Source organism: Papio anubis, chromosome 2, assembly GCF_008728515.1.
Source record: "Papio anubis isolate 15944 chromosome 2, Panubis1.0, whole genome shotgun sequence".
NCBI lineage: Eukaryota > Metazoa > Chordata > Mammalia > Primates > Cercopithecidae > Papio > Papio anubis.
The window spans coordinates 176,875,077-176,894,016 of NC_044977.1; the positions used below are offsets into that span (position 1 = coordinate 176,875,077).

Below are 18,940 nucleotides of genomic sequence, written 5' to 3' on the forward strand. Positions count from 1 at the left end.
CCTGGGAAGAATTTTCTGAGCTCAAGCAAGAACAGCCCAGACACAGAGAATGATTATGGCAGCATGAAGCACGAGAGATTGATATCTCCCCTACAAGTCAAATGCTTCTCTTTTCTAATCAGTTTTAAACACCTACCTTCCCCTTTTTCTGCTACATTAGCTGGTAGGCTGTCATCCTAAATAAATTTACAATGTACCTGTACAGAAAAAGTGTGAGTGTTCTCTGGCAGGAGAGAAAAAAATTTCTTTGATCAGATTGTTCAGTATTTTCAAACCATCTAATGGCATTTCCATAGGAACTCTATGAAGAAAAGCAAGAGCTAGGAAAGAAATCCCCACAAAACCAGATTCAGTTTGTTCTAGTTTCTCTGATTTAAAAGAAAAATGTATTTTCTTTCTTTACTTGCACACTTTTTAACGGGCATGTAATAATTGTCATTTGTAATATCATTCAGAACAGAAATGAAAATGGGACTAAGAAACCTGCTTCTCAGGTATATTTTCCAGCAAAAATTCTGTCTTTTCCTGGCAACCACACTGGGAAATGACATTAGTCTCCTTTTTTTCTTTACATTGCAGTGTGTGGCTCAGCACATCCTCAATAACTATGTGTTGAATGACTATCCCACTCTTCTTTTTTTTGCTACTCCTTCTCCAAAAATAAAAGTGGGGGGGCGGGGAGGGTCTATATTCTGAGCCTCCTCTAGAATGAAGATGAAAGGAAAGGAAAAGCCTTGCAAGCTTATCTCCAGGGCCTCACATTTAAAACCTAGGTAATTTACAATTGCGTGTCAATACACTGAGCCAAAGAAGATCCCTGAGAAGGAGGTATAAAATGTCAATAGATAAAATTAGAAGGAAAATGTTTGCATCTGTGTCAGTAAGTGTACAAATGTCTGCCTATCAAATTGACAAAACTATGCCTGTGATGTCAAAGGTTAGAACAAAAACATGCATGCACACACATGCATATATATATATATATACACACACACACACACTCCATTAATGAGAATGTAAATGCTTTTGAAGAAAGATTAGGAAACCTGTATTTAAAAAGCATTATGAAAGCTAGATACTGCTCTTCCACTTCTAGGGATTTATGCTAAAGTAAGACTAAAGTTTGTGCAAAAAGATTTAGTCTCAAAGATGGTAACCAAATTTGTAATAGACAAAAATTAAAGTCATCTGGTCAGCAATAAGAGGTTGGCCAAGTTAATTATGATACATCAAAATGATAGGACTTTCTGCAGCTATTAAAATTGTAATAGCATCCATATTGACATGAAACAGTTTTCATAATTTTGTTAAATAGAAAATGCATGCTAAAAGCAAGATATACTGCAAATTTTTTAGATGAAGGATGGTGTATACACATACATTTAAATGTAGGTATACATTGGGAAGTACATAAAGGGCATCTTCAGATATCAGTATTCTGTGTTGCTTTTCATTCACCTTTCTTTTTATCTGAATTTTCAGACTCATTGGATGATGAACATGAATTACTTCTGAAATAAAAATACTAAAAATGAACATGATTTTTTAAAACCCACTGTCAACATAGTCTTTCTAAAAATAAAAAAAAATTCACTTGAGTTTTCTGTAGCAGCTAGGTTCAACAGAAAGGCATTGTGAGTTCAAATGGAATGATAATGGTAGGTAGAAATAAAGAGGAATCATTTATACTTAAAATGCCACCTGATTAGCATGTTTCATATTCTCATACCTGTTGGGGTTTTTTTTTTTTTGAACTAAAAAATCTGTCTCATAAACACTAAAAATCAAAAAGCTGATACTGAGATTTTTCTCCATCTATGTAACTGATTCTTAGAATATATTGCCTTTTATTTTAGATCAAAGCATCAAAACTGTCTTTGATCCAAAACAGCCACGCAAATCCCGCATTTATCTCTGAAGTCAACCTATTTATAATCAGATTTTTTAAAAATCCCTGATTTTCTTTTTATCCCTGTGATTCAAAGGGGGTTAGTGATAGTACAACTTTGAGAGCAACAGCTGTGCTTTGTTCCTGAAGCAGTCCTATTTACTAACACAGGAAATCAAAAATGCAAAAGCTACCAGTCAATCAGGAAAACAGCATTGTGGATGTCAGGGCTTTGCAGGTACAAATTAGGGAATTAGTTTTTGCCTGAACAGCAGTATATTTACTAAGTAATTTACTTTCTTTTAAACTAGAGTTATCCTCTTACATCAACAGAAGAAGTACCAATTAAAATCACTATTCATCAATGATTGTCCTAACACAAGCCTTGTGTTAGGACCTAAGCAATAGAGCTCATCAACTATAATTTTAATCATTGTATCTTGGAGTTTTCAAAAGGAATAATTTGGGGTGAGAGAAAAATTCAAATTCTTAGTTACTGCTGACATGAAGGCAGATATTTCTGAGGATGATTATTGTATTTAATCATTCAGTTTTTAAATACTAGATTTTTTTCCATTTTCAGTGAATGCTTGCTAGGCACTGACAACAAAGTGTTGAATATGATGATAGTCTTTCTCCTCATGCAGCTTACATTCTAGTGGGAGAGAATATTACATGAGAAGTCATAATTACAAATAGTAATTATACACACTATGCATATAGCAACTATATAAGCACTTTAAAGGAGGGAAACAGTCTGAGAAACAACACTGGGAGGTGCCAGTTTATCTTGGTAAGTCTGGGGACTCTTCAAAGAAGAGGGTGACAATAAGCTGTCACACGAAGGATGAAAGTCATTCACATGCCTCACATTTGTATGGCTCAGAACACAGTTATCCAAAATATGGCACCTTGGAGGTCACTCGCTGACCTTCTCTCATCTTTCTTCCCTGAAACATGGTCATAAATAATTATTTGACCTCCCTCCCCTAAAAGGAGGCTGTTAAGACCCTCATTCCAGAGGGGTCCTACCTTATGCCTGGAGGTCAAGAAGCCTGGACAAACAGGCCCTGCAAAGTCCCCCCTGCCAGCTTATGACCATACTTCTGCATGATTGTCCAGAAGAATAGTTTTACCTGGGCCTTTGGAGCTTCATCTCTGAAGGTTCTTGTTTCACATAAAATGTTGGTTAAATAAGCTTGTTATGCTTTTCTTTTGTCAAGGTCTTTTGTTATAGGAAAGTCAGCCATGAACCTTGCAATGGGTAAGGAAAAGAGAGGACTTTTTCTCTCCTACATGTTCTTCTCTGTTTGGTTAGCATCCCTCTTTGTGGTCTTCCCACCATCTCCCTGGCCATTCTGACTCAGCCTTCATGGGGAATCCTTCCTCCTCTATCTAATCTCTAAATGCTAAAGTTTTTCAGGGCTAAGTTCTAGATCTTATTTTCTTCTAATTCCAAAGAGCGTCCCAAGGCATCTAACCCATTCCTATGACCTCACATGTCATCTATGTGTCAACAATTCTGTAATAGACTTTACTATATAGACTTCTTAGATTTGGGTCCGTATGTCAACCTCCTATGTGACTTCCTTACTTGAATACCTCAGAAGAACCTCGTTTAGTATAAGCAACACTGAAAGGTGTTTCACTCTCAACTCTTCTCTTTCAGTGATCTTCATCTCCCTAAATAGAATCATTCATTCAGTTGCTGTATCCTGATTACTGATACAGCAACTGAATGAATGATTCTATTTAGGGAGATAGACATGACACCTGTTTCTCTCTCATCTCCCATAATAATTGATAATGAATTGATAATCAATAGTTGATAATTCAGCCCTGTCTAAATTGACAGCTAAAATGTATACTAAATATCACATTTTCCCATCTCTCTTGCCATCAACTCTGGCATAGGATATTACAAGCCCTTTTTTAGTCTTCTATCTATTCTTGTTCCCCTCCAATTCATTGTCCTAAATGAAAATCTTTTCCAATAACTTTTAGTTCTTCTATTGTTCTAAAGATCAAGTCTAAAATCATCACAATAGTCTCCTAGACCCTTCATGATCTACCCACTGCTTGATCCTTTAGTCTCATATTATGTCAATCTTCACATTATTCTCTATGCCTCAGTCAAAATAGGCTTTTTCAGTTTAATTTTTTAAAAAAGGACATTCCTATCTTAAAGAATTTTTACATGATGTTCCTTCCACCTGGAACATCATAGATCTCCCTACTGTGTATTACTGAAGTGACATATTCTTCTCTATATCAGACAAGGGTGCATTTGGCTGCAACTAACAGATTACCCAATGGAGATGATTTCAGTAGTAAGAACATTTAATTTTAACCACTGATATCACAAAGTCTGAAAGGAGTCACATTTTGGGGGTGCAACATTTCAAAATTACCCCAATCCAAGACTTTCCCTTTGTTTCTGTCATTCTGTGCATATTAATTTTTAAAATTTAGGGTAATTGCCTTACGGTAACAACCCATATATCAAGTCTGATGCAACTGCATTCAAGGTAGAAAAATGTGAGAAGAATGCTTTCGTATAAAATTCTTCTCAAGGTCCTCATCACATTTTCCTACATCACATTAGACATATCTACGTCATATGGAAACTGCAGGGGAGGCTAGTTAGGTGAATATTGGGAGATGGGCAAGAAGAGAAGGAGGCTGGAATGCCTGTTGATTTTTACAATCAACAGAGTCTGACATTCGTTGGTGCACTTATCAAAATAGCAGTTAAAAAATTAAATATCTGCATTTTGTTCATTGTCTTCCCTGTGAGATTAAAAGCTCTTTGTCTCTGAGGAATATGTCTAATTCAATGCTATAAGAGCCTAGAATCGCACAGTGTGTCTAGCCTACACAAATCATTTATGCTGGTTGATGGAATGAATTAATGATATGGAAGAGAGAATAACAGGTAGAAACCAGGTACAAAAGAGATAGAAAACTGCCAACACAAAGCTTAAACTGATTACCATATCTCATATCTCATGGTTCAGCTTTCTATTCCATTTAAATTGAAACAGTCTTTTCATTTAAAAAAAAAAAATCAGGTAACTTTTTGAAAGTGCTCAGTTCTTTGCACAGTGAATAGAATTCCCCTAACCTCTTAATTCATGCCATGAAAACAGACATGGTTATTATTGTCACTAAGATCCAGGAATGAATTCTTTTTTTTTTTTTTTAAATAAAACCTTGTTAAGAAGTTATATGATCCAGAAAAATTTAAATTGCCTCAAGTACATAAATGTAATTCAGTTGTTGGCTAAATTACTCAAATATTTAACAAGAAAAGTGTATGAAAGCTAGAAAGTTAAGAGTAGTCATAAAATTTTTAGTCTAAGTTCCCCACTCCTTAGCGTATCACACCAACAGATAAGTTTGTCATTCAGATTGTCTGATTTAGGTGGAAAGCACATGTAAAATACTTCACTCATTAAGGATGCTTGACACATTTTTGTTTTTATACCTAGACCAAAAGAAAACTTGAGTAAATTCCTATCTCTGTACCATCCTAAATGTGTACCTATGGGCAAGTTGATTACGTTCTTTGGTTCACAATCAATATAGTAATCTTAAACTACCTTTTCAGTTACAAATACAGTCACACCACAATTTTAAAACTTAAATTTAAAAATTAAATGGCATTGAATACATTCAACTATATCCAACCTAATAAAACATTAAGGAACTGATTCATATTTCTGGTGGTGTCTATTTCTATAGAAGCAAAACCTGTTCCTAGTTTCTGATGGACATTCTGTTTGATCATGTCAAAATGCACAGGGCACTAGCATATAAATATCACAATTTCTTTACAAAGTTGTAAATAGCTACACATGCAAGACTAGGTTTCAAGTTTTAAAAATAGTTTTCATTTGAAATAAAATTCCTTAAAAACAGAAAATGACTTTAACATTGGCAAAGGGAGTCCCCTAAGAAAAAAATGTAAACAGATGGCTGAGAAAGATCACCCACATGCTGAACACAGATCTTGAGGAGGCATTTCTAAGAATGAAGTAGCACTTTCCAGCCTGGGCCACTTCCCACAAGGATCCTTATTTAACCCATAGAAAACACAGAGTTTATACCTCCGGCCAACAGGAGCCTCAACTTTTTTCCCACTTGCCTCACAGTTATCCAGACAAGTTTCCAACTCTCCCTAGCATTCCAAAAGAAGCTAAGTACCAACCACTTGGGATGAGCAATCCCCTAATAAATCAGTGTTCAATGATCAGCCCTGAACAAATGTCTTCCCATATAAACGGGCTGTTAAGCCCTAGCTAAGCGTATTAAGTATTCAATTTAATGTATGACACACATCTGTTCCACTTTCTCAGTGAGCAGAAGTTTCAAGATAACTTAAATCCCAGACTTAATCAAGGAGAAAAAAATCTTGGCAATGTTTAAAACTGAGTTTTAAAATATAATCCAAATGCGGGTGAGAGAGACCATTTTGCTGTAACTAATGAGATTATACAATACCTAAATCAAATCCACAAAATTACCTGAGCAGAATCACTAAATATTTTATCTAGGCTTCTTTGTCTTTCATTTAGAGACCATCAACATTTCCCAAAGACCTTCAATTTACACTTTGCCCAAGTCGCCAAGAGGTGAGCAAAAATGAAGCCCTTGGCAAACACAGTGACTTAACCTCCTTGAAGCCCAAAGAACACAAGAGGAAAACTTACAGATTTGTCTTTCACAAGGAGAGCACAGCACTGGATCCCAGCCATCAGCATCTTGTGTGGGTTCCAGGCCACAGAGTCAGCCCTATTTTTTAAACAAAGGGACAGAGAAGGGAGAGGACTCAGTTAGTTTCCACAGGCAATGGAATACTATCATTATCAGTATCTACATTCAGTACTCATAAAGTTTACTGTTCTACAGAACTCCTTGTCTGAGTGGTTTAAGGAATTTGGTTTTTTTTTTTTTTTTTGGTTTATTTAAGGAAAACAATTACTTTGTTTTTTCCTAATTTCAAAATATCACTTAGTCCAAAGAGATCCCTTTGCCTGACAAAAGTTGGCTGTACACCAGGAAACTACATTTACCTGTGGATGCCATGCAGAAGCTTGCGGTGCTTCCTCGACATCAAAGCTGAGCCACCCCAAGAAGCCTGTTGAGATATTTACAGTACCAAACAATGTTATTCCAACGTTATTTGTTTGCCAGTGGATTGTCATAGAAAACCCTCAGTGATGACCTCAATCCGCATTATTTGATATTTTGTTTTATGTCATGTTAACTGATTTGTACCCCAGGAAATTCTGATCACTGGTTCTACTCAGGCAACCAGAACCTCATCACAATAGATGGGCCCTCACTGACCCTTAGAATTATAAATTCACACATCATATATTGGTATATTAACCAACTGAGCTATGTGTGGATGAAGAGGTTCAAAGTCTATGCCCTCTTACAGCTTAGACTCTAACATAGACAACATCTTCACAATGCTAACATTTTGCCATTCAGTGTTTGATGAGACATAGGCTAAGGACTGGCATTCTACATAATGAGCAAGGCATATTATTGACATGGTAGATAGAAGACCAACTAGAATGATCTAGGTGGAAATATCTGTTAATGAAAAATTAATCATTTTAGTTAAATGGCTTTCAGAAATATCTGCAAATGAAACAAGGACAAATGAGAGAGAGAGAGCAAGCTTGGGACATAAGGAAGTTATCCACAGGATAAATAAATTTTGTGAGCAAAGGAGAGGGGAGCTCAGATAAAATCCCATAGTCAACAGGTCTGGAACAAAGGGAGAAAAATTGATGTAAGAAATACAAAAGTTAGTATGCTTCTTGAAAATGGAGCAGACATAAATTTTAATTTGTAGGGATATTAAAGGATAACTGTATTGAGAATTTGAGGGGACTGGCTTGGGCTGTATTGAATGCTTTCCATGTTTATTTAAACCTTATAGCATTCCATTAAGAATGGAGTTATGATCACTTCCACTTCTTATAAAGTTCAGAGGTGTTCAGGTAAATTGTCCAAGGTCTTGCCAATGACAAAAATCAGATCTGAGATTCAAAGCCTATTCTCTTGTCATGTTAACATCATTGCTTTAAGGAAAGTGACAATTTGGCCAAAGTAGGGAGTATAGCATGTGCAATGAGGGTGACAGAGATGCTTCAGGCAATAGGTAAGTTCAGGAGTTGCTTAGGATGTAGCAACTTCTGTTTTTGGCTATGGAATTTAAAGGCATAGATAGACCTTAATACGTAGAAGGAAGTGGCAAGGTTGTATGCACCACAGATATGGAAGATAAAGAAAATGAAGTATCTCCATGATCCTCAGAGTATTACAAACGCTGGGCCCATTGGTAGCCAATAATGAGAAAGTAGAGCACAAGCAACTTTGTGGCCTTAAATCCCACTTAAAAACAACTTTCATTGACAGCTGAGACTAGGGTAAAGTGAAGGAGTCAGTAGGGTGCATAATTCAAGGAGGAACTCAGTCTCAGAGCTGGACTCTTGCAAGGCCCTAAGAGTGAATCCTTCTTAAAATTTGAGCCCTGCGAATCCCACTGGCCTCATATTAGTACCAGCCTTGATCCCATGGACTAGAGTCTCCAACAACTCGATGGGGTCCCCAGAGGCCTGTGAGGTCTGATGTGTTTCAAGGATGTTGTGTGTTCAAATCCCAAAGATTCCCAGGTAAAGGATTAGTAACTTAGTATTGTCAGTCAAGTTCCTTTCCTGTTGCATTTTCTCCCTTACTTGGATTCACAATGGACCATGTGTGACTACGGCTGAGCCACAAAGGCAAATGTCCTCAGCATCTAGGAAAATTTTATCCCAGCCTACACCTGAGGATCTCCAGATCTGGATTTTGAGAACTTGGTCCTTGCAAATATTAAGATGAGTTACATATCCCATTTTTCTTGACTTTCATTACATATCCTAAATCCTAAATTACCTACTTTTCTCACTTCTCTTATTGCCCAACCTCTCTGAGAACCTTTCAGTGACAACTACAGGAAGGATTAATTAGTCTACTCAGCCACACTTGTTTACTCACTAACCCTTTCCACCTGCCTCATACCCTACTCTTCTACCCCTTCATGCTCCCTGAGCTAGCGTCTGCCTCCATTCCTTCTCCAGAAAGGTAAATAATCATCTCCCAATTCTAGTGAACTGGATTTAAGTTTTGAAATCACAAGAACTCTTTCAAGGTATTAGTTCACCAGTTTACAAAGTACTTTGGCAGGATTAGGAACAGCTCATCGATAAATTTATTCAAAAAATAAATAAATAAAACACTCCTGATGTAAATGCCGTACTTTAATTTGCTTTACTCTAATTCCTAACTCCAGAACCTGTGAAATTTATCAAACCAATCACCTAAATGATGGAGTTTGGCTTTCCATCTCAATAAAGACTGTCATTTATTAAGCTCTTACTATATGTGAGGCACCACGGTTTATCATTTTTTATATATTTGTCTTTAATTGGTTAATAAATTAATAGTAGAACCAATCCTGAAAGGGAAGTGAAGGAAGGAATGGAATTGAGATTTGGCAGCCTCTAAAGCCCAGGATTTTAAATATGTTTGCTGCCTTCTATGGGACTTGGAATGAAGAATGGGTGAGAGAATAGGAAGCTTTGCTGGGAATGAGGCTTCCAGCAGCTACAACCTCTGATTTAAAGAAGAGCTAGACCAGTCCGACATTTTGCTCTCAGACAGAAGCTCGCATAACAATTGCCCTCATGAAGGAAGGAACTGTACTGGAGGTGAAAGAGTCTAATAAAACTAGTTTTTCTTATTCGGTTGCTTAAAAATGCATTATATTACCAAAATGAAGACACTATCAAATGTAAGCATCCCCATTTTTTGTGTACTACTAATAAAAATTGACATCAAAATACCAATTTCAGATGTTAAATTTTTTTCAAATAAGTGCATCTTAGAATTAATAAAACGTGATATGTATGCAGAGCAGTATTGTTTTACTGAAAACTCAGAACAAGTAAATGTCCTTTCATTTTTAAAAAGAGAATGTCAGTTTTTAGTATTTTAAAGAAGCTTTAAAATGCCATTTAGAAGATTTCCAACAGGTCCAAGCAATTATTGCAATTTGTTAATATTTTCTCTTTAAAACTAATAAAGTACCTATGGCATATGAAGTTTCTTCAACATAAGCTACATGTTCCTATAATAACATTTTATGGATTTGACACCCACAATACTAAAGGATGGGTAAACACTGTCTTTAATAAGCCAGATAGGCTTGTGTCAAATTTAATCTAATACTATAGGCATTTGCCAGATGGGCATGCTATGCACAAATAGGATAATTTGGTGTGGTTTACATTCCCTTATAAAGATGTTTTCTTCAAAGACTCAACCTTTAATTTTTAGAAGACCGAAAGAGCTTTTCATTCATACTTATAAATCACAATTTTCTCTAAGCCCCATAAATCTCTTAATGTCACTCCCAATTTAAAAGCTGCTGTGGTTACTGTTTTACATAAACTATTTACTTTTCTGCGTTTTATACAAACTACATAAACTATATAATCCATATGTGATGTTTCTTTTATGAGAGTATAATATTTAGGTATAACTGCTGATGTATTTGATTTTTTCCCCCTTATTTCTATAGTTAAAAAATGCTCACTTCATATTATCTTTTAGGATATAATGTTGTATTGTTATGCTTCTAAGTCTATAAAAATCAATAAGATATAAGTTGAAATATGAACAGATACAAATGCTAAAATCCCATTAAGAAGTCACAAATAATCTACCTGAAGTATTGCCATTGGCATACTAATAGAAGCAATAACTCTAGTGAACTTTATACTCCTGTTGCTCTTACCAAATGTTAGTATACAGTTAAGGTAAACTTTGAATCATATCACAGACGCTGTACTACATGATACGATTGGATTGAAATAAACACTTCGAAAGCATAAAATCATCTAAACTACAAAATTATGTGTGGATATATCCCCCAAATGCTGTTTTATTTTGTTCAGCAAGTCAAAGAATATTGCTTCTAATAAAGAGGATCTGAAACTATCACTTACCAGAGGAAAGGTCCCAAAATACCACATGCAATTGTCTCTTTGGTTAGAATCAAACTAATGAACTCCTGGTTTCACAAAAATTTCATTTTAAAAAAGAAAATTAAAAAGCTCAACAAGTGTTCATAGTTGACTGAATTCAGCATTCTAACCCTGGAGAAGTAGAATTTTTAAAGTTGCCTTTGATTTAAGGAAATACGTATTTTGAATAACCACAGGACTTACAAATTTTTTTTTAAAAGCCAATGCTTTGTTAAAAAACAGTGAAGAGTATATTTTCCCAACCCCCCTCAAATAATTACTTGATAGATCCAGAGAAAACTTGCTTTAGTTATAGCATGCAATTATGTAATGTAGCTTTTTGCATTTTCCAGCTGTTTGGCATCAAAATTTTAGAGCAAAAAGATCCTTTACAGCCCACATCCACAATCCCCCCTCTTTACAAATGAAGAAATTGAAATCCAACAGGCTAAGATCACAATGAAGAAGAGGCAGATGAGAGTCTCAAACAAATCTCTCAGCTCCCTAATCCCAGATGTGTCCCTTACACGAGGCTGCTTCAATGACAGTACATTTGAGGACCAAAGATGGCTCATGAGAGTGAAAGAAGCAAAATGAAATCCAGAAAACTAAAAATTTATGAAGCCTTGGAATCTTCTCATTTATACTTCACAGAAAGCGGCATACTACTTTTCCCCAATTTGAAACATAAATAAAAGCGTTGGGGACTCCACATCTAGTTTCTGAGAATAAGAAAAATGTCATACCAAGGCTACAAAAAGACCAAAGGTTAAACACGTATGTACACATAGATGAACTTACATCTACATGAAGCCAGAGGCCATGCCGCTCACAGATGTCTGCTATTTCATCCAGAGGGTCAAAGGCTCCCAACACAGTTGTACCAGAAGTGGCACAGACAAGAAACGGTGCTGCCCCCTGTAAGAAGGATCCAAAACACAAAGAGAATTGTCACCGTCATCACTAAGCTTGTCCTGTAATAGCTGGAAAATATAAAGGGTTATGCATCCAGAGAGTTACATGGTTTTTTTTTTTTTTTTGGAGATAGTCACTAATTCAATGGGTGTTTTTAAATGTCAATATGTGGTCTCTTGGCATTATAAACGGATCAAGTGTACATCTTCAGTATTCTCAGTATTCTTCAGTATTCTCATGTTCTTTTTGTAATGTTTTGTTCTTTAAATTGTCCAGATAGAAATTTAATAACTTCAGCTGCAACAGCAAACTGTCAGCTTCTCAAAAAAAAAAAAAAAAAAAAAATTGGAATACGAACAGAGCTCCATGAGTAAACCATGCAGGCCTGTTTGCTTGTCTCCTTGTAAAGTAAGTGCAGTTATAAAACAAAGAATGTAGAATATACTCAGGTACAAATTCAGCAACAGAGGAGATAAGGCCGCCTCACTGAGACACCTTCTCCAAAACAGGTGCTGCAACAGAGAAATCCATTGGCATGTGCTGGAAAAGAAAATCTGTGTCACTTCTATCATGGTGATTCCTCCTCACATCGCTGATGACTGCATCTCGTGGAGGGAACAGGCGCTGGTGGGAAATAGAGAAGGAAAGGGAGAATGTGGGTGCACACACACAGTGAATGGTTATCTCGGTCAAGCTAGTCACACGCTTTGTCCCCATTAAAGGACTCGATGCCTACCAGATCGAGGAAGAGTACATGAGGTTGTTTCCACCTGGATTGCTCCAGGACGGTGGCAGGGATGTGTTGCTCGCTGTGTAGGTGCCCTGCAAGAACACTTGCAGACACATGTGGGGGTGAGGGGAGCAACTAGAATATTTAAGATTCGAGAGCACCTGAGAAATGGCGACAAGAATGTTTACTGCCTCTAAAAGTTGTTTACTACTGCTAAAAATTATTTTTTTCTCCATTTAGCATGGAGCCACTTTTTCCCCTCAGTTTTATAAAGTGCATGCTCATAACAATATATTTTTGTGTCCTTTTATGCCAGGGATTATTGTGTTTGAACCAAACTCTTTCCAATTTAACTGACTTTTGACAGAAAGATGTTATTTCTCAATGGAAAGTGGGGCAGAGCAAGAATATATGGTTTGCATCTCTAAATTGAGACTCATACAGATCAAAGTGATGGTATATAACAAATCCATTTGCCATCTTGGGAGACAGCTGTGGCAAATAGAATCAATTCCATCTACCCAAAACTTGTAGAGCCAAGTCAGTAGGTGACAGAGCCCTGGAGAAACCAAAGGTTTTGAAAATTCTTCCCTGTATTCAAACTACTGATAACTATGGCTTTATCGTACCACTGACCGAAAGGAAATAAGACCAGCTTTACATCAATCATTAAAATCATTAAAAGCAATAGAAAAAGTAATTTACTAAAACCATTTAAGGTGTCTTTAATGGTTGGGCTTTTCCTCATAAACTATATGACATCCTGACAGTCATGAGAAAATACCTTTGCAAGCTATTATAGTCTATTAATGAGTTTTCCTCACCTTTTAAAAAAGATCTCACTATAAATACAAGCCCAGAAATTAAACTTTTGCAATCTGGATTTAACCTTCTAGATTTTCTTCCCCATATCTCATGCTGTTAATGGGAAAGTTCAGTAGAAACAGTATTGATTGCATGCTGCCACTGAGCTGTATTGCCTAAGAAAATTTGTCATTTCTAACACTTATAACTCGAACAAAATGTCTCTAAATATTCAGTGTTCATCCTAGTTTGAGCTTGTCAGTAAGCCCTTTAGAACCTATGATGCTTGGTGGTTTTCACCATCTATGTAATGATATCAAGACAAGGTCACCGTGCAACAGTTTTTCAATGGATTGTCATAGGCCAGGGAGTTGAATCCCAGCAGAAAAAATAGTTGATGTACTACTATTCCTTGTATCTGAAACAACACAAGTTAAAAGCTTGAAACAAAACAACTAGGTCTGAAGCTACTGAGAAAAATGAACCAGTCATCATGTATTATTATCTCAGAATGGATGCAAAGTTTGTCCTTGGTGAATCCAGGCTCAAATATTAGCTGACTTGAAAGAAAACTGAGGAGACATACCAACTCTAACCCCATTGCCCTACTTTTAAATGTGCCTAAAGCAATTTTTACTTTTCAAAAACTTACTTTTTTGAGTTCTCAACTTTAGTATTATGTCCGTTTCATGTACTCTCACTGTCAAAACAAACAAAAATTTGAGCGACGAAAATGATAATGACTGTGGTGGAATAAAACCCTCTATGCTAGAAATACGAATTCTTAATGACACTAAAAAAATAAGGATTATCTTTAGGGGATGCTAGGCAACAAACTCACTATTTTTAAAATTGATAAATAAGGGGAAAGAATAGGACGTCTATCCTGTCTTGCTGTGCAGTGTTTCCTTAGGGAAACAAAATGAGGAGGAATATTTTTCTTTATAGCAGAATGCCTGACAATAAGGAAGGAGAGAAGGAATTAGGACATCGCTTAATGAAATAATGGGTCTAGACAATGATCATCAATGGCAGCAAAATCCATCAAGTGAGAAGCTGATGGAGGGTATATTGTGATGGATAGACTGACGATACCAGACGCCACCAATCAATGTTATTACAAAAAAGAGACACAGGATGTCTCCTGATGGCAGGACCCATGAAGCCTCCCTGGTTTTAAAAAAAAGAAAGATACAGCTTAAATCTCATTGAGTCTCAAGATCTAACTGCCAAATTACAGAAAATATAAAGAACAAACCGGATGGTGCAGAAGAGGTGAGCACTTAAGGTCTCAAATTCTTGATGTAATCCACAAAAATCTATAACGTGGAAAGCTCTACAGGACAAAGAACCTGATCTTTTCAACAAATCAATGGTAGTGGGGGACAGAGGAGGGAGGAGGAAGCCATAGATCAGAAAACATTTACATTTGACATATCAACCAAATGCAATTTGTGAACTTTATTTGAATCCTTAATTCAGACAAGCCAACTATTTTTTTAAAAGGGCAATGGGGGAAATTTTAATATACACCGAAGATTTGATATTAAAAATTATATTTTAAACAAAAGTATGGTATGTTTTTAAAGCGAGTATATATCCTTTATAAATATACTCAACTATTTATAGATCAAATGATATTATGTCTAGGGTAACCAATCTAGTGGTGGTATGAGGGAATGTGGTACAGATGAAATAGAAAGGAGCCTAATGGCTGTTGATTACGGAATGGGTATATGAAGGCTTATGATATTAGTCTCTTGGTTTGTGTGTGTGTTGGTTTTTTAGGAAACATTTACAATTTTTTGTAATGAGAAGTTTAAAATTTAAGAAGTGGGGAATAGGGAACGGAGAAAGGGAAGAAGGAAAGGAGAAATAGGGAAGAAAAACAATCATGACACAATTAATATTCCCCACCAAGATTAATAATATATGCAAATTATTTTTGATAGGAATTTGTGTAGAAAGAAACTAAAACTAAAAAATATCTGCAGTTCTCAGCAGAACGAACTTACAAGTTGTTACTCAGAATTATACCCGAGTCAAATCTGATTACGTAAACCATCAGATAACAATCAAGTTCACTTGTCATTGGAATGTTTAAAAAAGAAATGTAGATGAAGGACACATACCTGAAGTCATACATCTGCAATAATGGCAGAAATTTTAAATACAGAAGTTCAAGCCAAATATTGTGATCTAGCATTCCCCAGGGCTAGGTGATTTTTATGAAAACTTGAAAAAAAAAAAAAGTACAATAACAGAACTGTAATATTTGAACTTAAAAACATTTAAAAACCCATCCTTGTTAGAGGATGAACTCCTATGAGGATAGATACACGTGTATCCCAGCTCAGGAGCCAGGCTTTTTATTTTTCAGTAGTCATGCCTGACTTTGTTGCTACCTATTAGAAAGTTACTGGAGAATAGACTCAAGCTCCATTAGCAGGCAGCGGTGGGATGGGAGAGAAGCAGCAGATCTAGCAGGCTTTTGGTCCAAAAAGCAAAATGGCTGACACCAAAATAATGATACTTTTCTTTTTTTTTTTTTTGAGATGGAGTCTTACTCTGTCGCTCAGGCTGCAGTGCACTGGTGTGATCTCAGCTCACTGCAACCTCCACCTCCTGGGTTCAAGCGATTCTCCTGCCTTAGTCTCCCGAGTAGCTGGGATTACAGGCATGTGCCACCAGGCCCGGCGATTTTTTTTGTGTTGTTATAGAGACCGGGTTTCACTGTATTGGCCAAGATGGGTTGGATCTCCTGACCTCATAATCTGCCCGCCTCAGCCTCCCAAAGTGTTGAGATTACAGGTGTGAGCCACCGCACCTGGCCTAATGACATCCCTTTTTAAAATGCAGGTGTTAAGGCCAGCCTTGGCTGGAGCCATAGCAGGTGCACAGAGCCATGCCTTGCTTTCTCCAATATTTCAGTTTTAATATGTTCTAGCAGCTAAGGAAGAAAGGACGTTCTGCCACTGAACTACTAGATACAGATCCAACAGGGGGGTGATAGTAATAGATGGGTTTTTGGGTTGGAAGCAACCTGGGAGAATAGGTTGGTCAAGAAATCAGGAATCACCCTGAATGCAGCCCAGAGAAAATCGGTTTGTCCTGCAGATTTCTCAGAGGGAGGAGTTATAAGGAGAGGAGATGCTGGGGCCCTGCTGGAGAGACTGGGTTCATCCTTAGAGCTGCTTCTAGCCAAGAATCCTGAATACGGGTGATTTCATTGTTTTAATAGGCTCCAGCTACCTGGGAACATGAATATCCGGGAAACTCCACAGAACATGGAGAGCCAAGCACTTGGAAATAGAACATCTGTAAATGAGTTTTCCTATTTTAATTCCAACATGCTCTCTTCTCTCTCCCACACACACAAATGGTTTTGGCTGTTTGCATTCTCTCCTTGCTATTCTGTCTCTCTCATAAGCATGCGCGTGCGCACACACATGTTATCTCTCCCTCTTGCTTTCTCCCCTCTCACCTCTTTTCTGGCTTGCCAGACTTGCTTCTCCAGTTCCTCCGGTATCATTTTACCTCTAAGGGACAAAGATTTGAGACTTTCAGTTATGTTTTGTAGTTAACAGACAATGATACTGCTTTATAAACCGTATGAATTTTTCCCTCCACCCACCAGGCTTCCGGATCCTGTCCCCATTACCTTCCATCTGTTTCCACAAAGCAAACATTCTCAGTGCCAATCCCAAGAAAAGAGGCTGCCTTCTTCATGGAGTAATGACACTGAATTAAAAGGGACAGTGGGGAACGGAGAGACATGAATACATGGCACAAAAAAAGCATTGCTTATTATCAGAGGCAGATGAAAGTCAGTATGGCTGAGCATAGTCTTTGGGACATCATTGCATAAAAAAGAACTTTAATTGAGCTCCTTAGCATAGTGGTTGAGAACATTCACTTTGGGGTCAGAGAAACCAAGATTTAATGTCAAGTTTCCAGTTACAGCTATGGAATCTTGAACAAATAATATACACTCTCCAAGCCTCAATTTCCTAATCTTTAAAGGGATCATGCCAATAATGCCTACTCCATCTGCTTGTGATAAGTGGGTTAATAATATATGTAAAGGGCTTAGCACAGAGCCTGGCACATGGAACAAACCAGGACACTGGAGGCTGTTGTTTTCCATCCCATTGAGAAAAGTAGTTTCTCCTGATGCTACCCCTAAGACTTAGTATTAATGGAAATTTAGAATCTAGTCCACTGCTGACTTGAAACCCTCTAAGGAGAGGGCATGACTCTATCTCAAAGATTGCAATCACAGGCTAGAGAGGAATTTAATTATTTCTTAGAGCAAACAATGAGTTATAGGTGCTGATCAGACACTTGACCAATCTGGTTTAATACTGAACACAAGACTGAAATTAAACACAAGAATGTGGCTAAAATCATAAGAACGAGAGTACTAATAGACAAATCTACTCAGCTATGGCATGAGTGAGGCTAATAGGTGAATATGGAATTAAGTCTGGTCTATTTCATATTGATAAATAGTAGTGTGTGCTTTACATTATTGGGCCTTCTCTATACTACATGAAGCCCATAAAATAATTAGGATGCAAACAATGAATATGTCGCTTTTCATACATTAGTGAGGACAGGTGGTCAATTCTTTTTCATCCCAGAAAAATGAGGGTGCTAAAGGACATCATTGTACCAAAGAAAATCTTAGTAATTTGTAGGTATGAATACATTAAAAGAGTAGTCATGCCTTCACACTTCACTTGATATATTCCCTCAAATGTGGTAATTTTTTCCTTTTGTCAAGAGTTTTATTGGGAGCTCTTTTTTTAACTCTAAAAATAAATGCAGAAGTAACATCAGGAACAATGAAACCATTCTAAATAATTAATTTCCAAATATCAAATAGGACATGTCCAAAATGCCTATAGGATGCTTTTATTTCAGGTTGTTACAAGACCATATGCATACTGAAGAGTAATGATGTACATGAAAGTGTAATTAATTCTCTACTTGCTCCACCAGCCTATGCTGATTGGCGGTAACCTGCCTGCCATAGCTAAGGTGACATAGCTTGGGTGAGTTATTTCTCATCAGAGAGTTGGGCTCTGGCAACCAAACAGCTATTGATTTCATAATGATAAAGGCTAGCCTACCCCACTGATATCTACCTATAAGGAAAATCACAATGCTCTCCCCCTGAGAAATAGCAAAATATCTCCAACCAATGAATCTGCTGAATAAAAAACTTGTAATCAGAATAAGAATAGTGGAGCTCTCTTTAAGTACCTCAGTGCAAATTACAACCCAATGTCAATCTGAGATAGACAGATCAAAAAAAAACTCGGCAAAACTGAAGTTTAAATATCTGAAAGCTTCAGAGAAGGAAGAGTCCTGGAAGGGGAACAAAAGAAGGTGATGCTTCAGACATGCTGAGTAGTTTCAAGGAAAGGAAAAACCTAGAAGGCTGGAATTCAAAAGTAACAACTGCATTTAGAAACAAACAGTGGCTGTTTCTATCACTGGCAAAAGGTAAGT

The 18,940-nt window shown here is 36.8% G+C and overlaps 1 protein-coding gene across 1 annotated transcript in view; it reads right to left on the bottom strand.

Annotated features, from left to right (window-relative positions):
* The window catches only part of GADL1 (glutamate decarboxylase like 1), a 170,211-nt gene that overhangs the window by 100,980 nt on the left and 50,291 nt on the right, over window positions 1–18,940 (bottom strand). The window contains exons 7-11 of the mRNA XM_009201845.4: window positions 17,085–17,164; window positions 16,908–16,962; window positions 11,776–11,892; window positions 6,964–7,028; window positions 6,601–6,682 (exon numbers count right to left, since the gene is read on the bottom strand). Coding sequence (XP_009200109.1) covers window positions 6,601–6,682; window positions 6,964–7,028; window positions 11,776–11,892; window positions 16,908–16,962; window positions 17,085–17,164 — 399 coding nt within the window. The remainder of the gene's footprint in view (window positions 1–6,600; window positions 6,683–6,963; window positions 7,029–11,775; window positions 11,893–16,907; window positions 16,963–17,084; window positions 17,165–18,940) is intronic.